Source organism: Rhagoletis pomonella, unplaced genomic scaffold (assembly GCF_013731165.1).
Source record: "Rhagoletis pomonella isolate Grant_MI unplaced genomic scaffold, Rhpom_1.0 Rhpom_scaffold_00007, whole genome shotgun sequence".
NCBI lineage: Eukaryota > Metazoa > Arthropoda > Insecta > Diptera > Tephritidae > Rhagoletis > Rhagoletis pomonella.
The window spans coordinates 10341341-10348450 of record NW_023458561.1 but is presented as its reverse complement, the minus strand read 5'-3'; the positions used below and the strand labels follow the sequence as shown (position 1 = coordinate 10348450).

The 7110-nt window shown below is 40.2% G+C and overlaps 1 protein-coding gene across 1 annotated transcript; it reads right to left on the bottom strand.

Moving 5' to 3' along the window:
• Positions 1-2433: 2433 nt before the first annotated feature.
• On the bottom strand, positions 2434-6091 carry LOC118742302 (ubiquitin carboxyl-terminal hydrolase 20). Its single transcript, XM_036474275.1, is given in 7 exon segments — positions 2434-2947; positions 3006-3342; positions 3400-4423; positions 4484-4909; positions 4911-5199; positions 5256-5814; positions 5895-6091. Coding segments are annotated over 7 exon segments (3042 nt in total). The 5' UTR covers positions 5970-6091; the 3' UTR covers positions 2434-2615.
• Between the last annotated feature and the right edge of the window lie 1019 nt (positions 6092-7110).

Genomic DNA, 7110 nt, shown 5'->3' with positions numbered 1-7110 from the left:
TATGTTTATAAACAACTGTTATATTTGCATTTATAAAATGTAGGTGGCTGCCACTTTAGACGAATTTACCATGATTTAACAATTTATACTATATCAAATTAAAGATATTTTAATGCTCTTTTAGGCTAATATAGCTCGGTGTATGATTATGTACATTTTTTTAGTAAAACATGTGTTTTCACTAGAAATATATATTTTTTTCTATTAAATAATTTTTCTAAAAATGTATCCGCATAAAGTATGTATATAGATGTGCGTATTAAAAGAAGAGATTTTATTTGTCTTTAACCTTTTCAGCAAGGTCGTTATTTTTTTTTTTAGAGATTTATATTTATAGTATAAAAATAAGAATCTGGGGATAGTAATTCCAAAATTAGTGAAGGTATAAATTAATACGGTTTTGAAGGCCAAAACTTTTTAAAGGCCAATTAAAGTCCGTTTAGCGGCATAAAGGTTTAAAAAATCGGATATAACGCGATTTAGCGGGTGCCTAAAAAAGTTTTTTTTATACCAAAAATTTTTCGCTGTTCGTAGTGCCGTGTAGCTTCATCGACTGCGTCCTGCTAGTCTCTGTAGCTTCATCCACTGCGTCCTGCTAGTCCCAGGCCACCACACGGGCGCTGCATAGTTTAGAACCGGCCGGCCAATTGCCTTGTATGTTGCCAACAACGTTTCTTCATCCCCTTCTACCCCAAGTGCTGCCGGCCAGCGACTTGAGGACATTGTTGCGGCTCTGTACTTTATTGGCAATTACGACTGTATGCGCCGAGAAAGAGAGCAGACTGTCGAAGGTAACTCCGACAATTTTCGGGTTACTCACCGTCGTAGAACAGTCGCTTCTGCAGGAAAGTTCGGACGTGGATCCTTAATACATCCTGCGGTGATGAAGCGAGCTGCAGCAGCAGTGACAACCCTGCGGAATTTACGTTCACCTATGTGGACGTCGGTTGGCATGGGTAGTGCAGTGAAGGCGCTTTCAATAACATCCGCTAAGCCCTTCCAGTCAGCTTTGGAAAAGTTGAGTGATCCGCGGAAGCAAAGTCGGCAGGTTTATCAATCGAGATGACTATGGGCAGATGGTCTGATGCTAGGGTCAGCATAGGTCGCCAGGATACGCTGTTTATCGTGGTGCGCGTTAAAGTCACCCACTACCATACGGTTTTCACCTCTGAGTAGCGCACCTATTTCAGGGTGATATCCTGGCGGGCAGCTGGTGACAGGGGTATGTATACGTTAAATATTTCGAGCTCAACTTCGCCTGGCCGTATAGCAATACCCTGACATTCTAGGATGGTATGCCTGCGGTCGATGTCTGCTTCAATAAGACGACACTGCACGGTGCAGTGCGTGATGAACGCTAAACCTCCACCATTGTCTCGCTCGCGATCTCGACGGTGCACGTTGTATCCGGCGCAATTCAACAAGGTTGAATTGCCGTGCAACTTCGTCTCTTGGACCGCAGCTATTAATATTCCATGCCTTCCCATAAAGACAGTTATCTCCTCGATCTTGCTCTGGAGTCCGTTACAGTTAAATTGTAGCACCTTTGTGTGCCTTGGGAGACCTATTGTTATGTGTGGTGTTAAAGGAGTTGTGTTGCCTGCCGACTCCCTGCTGCACGTGCTGCATAAGGGGGTGCTGACTTGTGGTGGTGGTTGGCGGCGTCGCGGGGGAGGTATGCGACTGGGCAGCACAGCAGGGGCCCACATAGTCACACGCCCAATCACGCGTGCCGCGAAGTCCTGAGCATGCCCTAAACTGGCACCAGCCAAGGCAGGAGTTGCACTTGACTGATGTCACGTTACGGTATATTATTCTGGACTGACAAACCGAGCAGATTGTTGCAGGGACTAGGAGTTGCCGGCGGAGGTGTGTGGGTGCTATTGGGTTTGTGTGTGTATCTATTGTTGTGTTGTGTTGGGGTGGGGGTGTGTTGGTTTTGTGCTGCGCGGGCGGGTGGCGGTTTGCCGTGGAGGCGGTCCGGTTCGTACAGCATGGGGCCACGAACGACGTGGTCCATTGCCGGTGTGTACGTAGGCCCGAGCAGTTGCGGGGGTGACTCCACCCGTCACAGGCATTGCACCTGACCGAGGTGGAGTTTGTATGCAGTCGTCTCTGGCATACGCAGCAGGTGTAAGTTTCTGGCCCTGGGTTTGGCTCAATGCCAGCCCTGAGCAGAAGGGTACGGAGCAGATGCAGCCCTAGAATAGAGAAACGTTCGACGGATTTCTTCGACCTAAACGGGGTTAGATCGCCGAAACACCAACCCTTGGTCGGGTAAAACCCCCCGAGTCATTCCGGTACGTAGAACTGGCTGTCGTGGGAACGTCTCATATGTCGTGATACGGCTTAGTGTTTATGCTATTCCTAGATAGCATCAATCAATATGCATACGGTTGCTTGAGTCAATGTACAATAAAATAATGTGTTAAATGATTGTATACAATAGCCTCTGTCTAATCGACACATTCTTTATTGAAGTACATATGTACATACATTGACAAATTTACATATATATAAAACACTTACTAATATAAAAATACATAGATACACATATTGCCCAACATAATTAACTCAACTAAAATTATAATGACCATACCGAAAATAGGAATTTTTTAAATATCAGTTTCGGTGGACTCACTGGATTCTGGCAATTGAACAAATTTCTGAAGAGTGATAATATCTTTGCTCTTTGATCTACTTCTTGGATGCCCCGCATGAACAGCTACAATTTCTTCAGAATAAGATCCTAAGCTTTCACTATAGTTGTGTTTTGTATAAGGTTTCCTGGACTTTTTTTGAGCTGGGAATGATTGTTTTTGATTTACCCTAAATGCACTCTGTTTTGAGTCGGATTCAGTATCATTTGTGTATGTGGAATGTGTGTGCGCCTTTCCCTCTGGAGCATTTTCTACACTGTCGAAGTTTTTACGAGAATTATAGTTTCCTATTAAAATAAAAAAGATACAACATAATTTTTTTAAACCTAAAGCGTGATGTCTTACCTGTCGGTCCAAAAGCACTTTTGATTGCATTTCTACCTTTGGTATTTTTTTTACGAAGACTATTTCTAAGTAATGGGGGCCGTAATTTTTTTCCATTGGTTACATAGTGTTTTACATGTCTATTTTCTTTGAAATTCCCATAATTCGCTCGTATTGTAGGCGAGCGTGTGCCAGCCTCTAAACTATTATTATCGGAAACGAGGTTATCTTGGGTAAGTTCTGTTTCGTTCAAGTCAACAGAATTTAAATTTCCAATATTGCTTTCAGTATCCGAAAAATTTAATTTATCCGCCAGGTGGTCGCAATTGTCTTCTTCATCCTGGTCAATGATTTCAATCTAAAATTAAGTATATTCGATTTAAATCAAGTTTTGTATTGCATACTACATACAAACCTCTTCAGTAACCGACCCACGAAGCATTATTTCCGGTCCACCTCCGTAAATTCCATAGAAAAATCGCCATAAAAGAGCATTCACCTGAGCATAGTCAGAACCCGGCCGCACTTGTCGTATTGTAGACGTTTGATTCGCATCTGTCGTCAGAACAATGTTAGCATTAGAAATAGGACCTGGTTCCTTATGGGTAACACCGCGGGCAAATTGCTGCCATTTTCGTAACCATGGCATTGATATGGCATATATTGCACCACAGTCAGGTTCTGCATCCATGCCTGTAAATTTTGTGAACACACATAGTTCGTAAATCTGACGTCTTTTTAAAGCTTCAGCTGCTCTTTTGCAAATTTCACATTCAAACAGCATATTTATCGCTGGACCGCCACCAAATGTGCAATATAGAAAGTCCCATAAGGGTTGAGATATTGGTACAGCGATCTGATCAAGCAAAGCCATCTTTGACTGTAAGAGACCACCATGGGAACATAGTATTGTCCAGTTATTAATTGGTCCAGGCTCTGCAAACGTACTAAATCTAGATAACCACTCCCGCGCTACGTAAAACCGTATTTCTGCTGTGTGTACGGGATTTAGAACAGATATCTCGTTTGCTTTCGCTCGTATAAAATCCATTTGCGGGTTATGTTTTCTATAAAAAATTACATAAGCTTGACAATTCTGAATAGCGCTGGGTGGTACTTCCGTAACGTGTTGATCATCATATTGATACCAACGATCTGTAACAGGATTGCGCGCAAAGCAGGTATAGTGACCACCACCTACTGTGCCATGATGGCAAATCACAGAAACCAAATTATAAGAAGTGACAGACGATTTACAATCTTTATGTAAATATTGTTTCATATCAAACCCTTCCAGTGGAAATTGAACCGGCGAAGATATTTTCGAGCTATACGACAGGTCATGTCGAAATCTTTTCAGATGGATGCATAGTACCTCAGGCAGTTCCAGAATTTGTGAGTACTTAATCCCAGTCCTTAGTTTATTACATCTTTCGCAACTAATAAATAAAAATTAATATTTTTTATAATTGATCAGAAATATTTAAATTCATAAATACCTATACATGTTGTCGCCCTTGAGTTCGTCTGCACTAAAAAAACTTGACATGCAGTCATATAACGTTACGGAAGGACCCCATAACCAAGAACGAAATAGTTTCCAAAACCAGGAAAACCAGCCATCTGAATTATTTGGTGCCAAAGTGTCGATTGAATTAAGACTTTGGGCACTTAAACTGTGGGTTTGATGAATCATATTTAAGTAATCCCGGTTTGGAATGGGGAGCGATAGATCCTGGAAAGTTTCTTCTCGTGTCGATATCCGATCGCAAGTTAGGCATTGCACTGAGGAAAGTAACTTTCCATCAAATATATCACTTATAATAGAATGAACGACTGCTTGTGGCTGAGATGAACTTGAATGCGTTTTTTTTTGGTCTTCGGTTTCGTTCTGAATTATTATAATGTAATTGTCCCTTGAGTTGGGTCGAATGTTGAGAAAGGCTACTATCACATGTTTCATATTCAGAGTCAGAAACGGAACTACATTGAGACACAGAGTCTCTTTCGGCGTTCTCCTCTGATGTATGCATTTTAGCTACTGCATCTCTAGCCCGTGAGATTATCGGTAATATAGGGCTATTTTCCTTTAATTCCTCATGCAATTGATCCATAAAACAACGTAAAAATTCCTGGGTATCATGTTGCTGAAAGCCACGAAACATCGGGTGGACGCTTCGAATTCCATACAATATTCCCCGAGGTGCAATGTAATCTTAAAATTCTTTGAAATATCACAAAATATTTAAAGGTAAATTAACGTTCCCTCACCTTTACTAAAACCATTTCTGCACCATATATCATGCATTAAACGCTGGTAACTTTTAGCGAGACCGACTTTATTGCGACTAGAGCTTTGTTCAACAATATGCTCCACTAAATCACTGCAATTAAGGAAGTAATGTGTCATAGGCTGCACGTTACTAAGAGCTTGAAGAGCAGAGTTCATGTAACAAGTATTAGCGATGTTTTGCAACCCAACCAACCCCGTAGTGACTGTTGGAATCTGCTCAGTATCTTCTTCCTCACCATCATTTCCAGCACTGTTATCATTTTCATCTCTTGGCATTACGACTGTGGATCGCATAGCCGTTAAGAAAGGATCTTCTGTCAAAGTTGGCTTCGCGTCAATAAAAACTTCTCGTTCACATAAATAACACCACAGCCTCTGGGATGACATGTTCATGTGAAGGCAATGGCAGTTGTTCAGTTGAAAATGTTCAGTGCTGTGGTCATTCGCTTGCTCAGAGCACCCGACGCGTAAACAATTGCGTTGCAGACAGATCCATAAATTCGGTCCCGAATAATCGCAATCCGCACAAGTCTTTACCTGTTCCAAATACCAAATTTTGTCATCGTTAAAACACCAAAGGGACTCTGCACAGACGTATGCAATAAATAATTTCTTACCTTTTCAAGCTTCTTTATCTCCAAAACATTCTGATTGCCGATATGTGAGCACATCTTACTCCTTTTCTGTGCCATTATTCAATATCAACACTCGCAAATGGAATGAAATGCATGAAAAACAATGCAAATTCCTTCCGAATTTCGCAAATCCTCCTGCACGCAAATGAACGTCCAATCAGACCAAGGATGCCACATTTTATGGCTACTTGTCATCTTCTGCAGAGTGACCATCTCACTTAATTCAAAACTTTAATGCAGCGTTTCTGCTGCATTTAAATTGCAACATTTAAGCAGTGGGTAATTCTCTAGGGTGGGGTAACAACCCCTAAAAAAGGTGCGGAAAAGTCGGGAGGGGTACCAAACGACGCGTTTCGGCCCCCCTAATAACAATCCGGAGGGGGAGGGCTAATATTATTAACCATTTAAAAGTTATGAACAAAAAACTTGTTAAATTTCGTTGTTTTCTATGGGCAATTACACCGACAAAGATTCACTAAATCACCTGTTCTCACTTATTAAACACTATTAAAATATATAATTAAACTTATTTATTAAAGAAACACATAGTTTTATCAACCTAAGATAGATTATTTTGTTATTAAAAAGAAGTTGACAATCTTTGCGAGCTGAAACGCGAGATTCCAAAATAGCTATAGTGCTGCCACTGTATTAGTATTTCGTAATAATTCACTTTTCCTTATGAGCTGTGTGCACTGTTCAATGCTTTTCGGTATCTTCTTTCGTTTAATATATATATAAATAATAAATCGGGCGATTTTTTATTACAAATTTTCGCCTGCGTCGCTTTTTTCATAAAAATCAATACTTCGATAAATAATGAAAATTTTTAATAAAAAATCGCGCGATTTTTTATTAAAAATTTTCGCCCGCGGCGCTTTTTCCATAAAAATCAATACCTCGATAAATAATGAAAATTTTTAATAAAAAACCGCGCGATGGTATAGCGAAATTTGCTATTATATTTTGGTTACAATATCTTATTTAGATGAAAGTAAAAAGAAGAAGAAGTGTATAGTGTAAACTGAGTATAATAGCGCAAATGAAATGTGAAATAAAGTGGCAATACCAGCGATTTGAGGTTATAATAATTTTAGCAACGCGCAAAGTTTGTTTACTCTGTTTTATTAACGAAATATATAAAATAAAAGTGAATAAATGATTTGGTTTGCATAAAATAATAACCGGAAACGTTTTA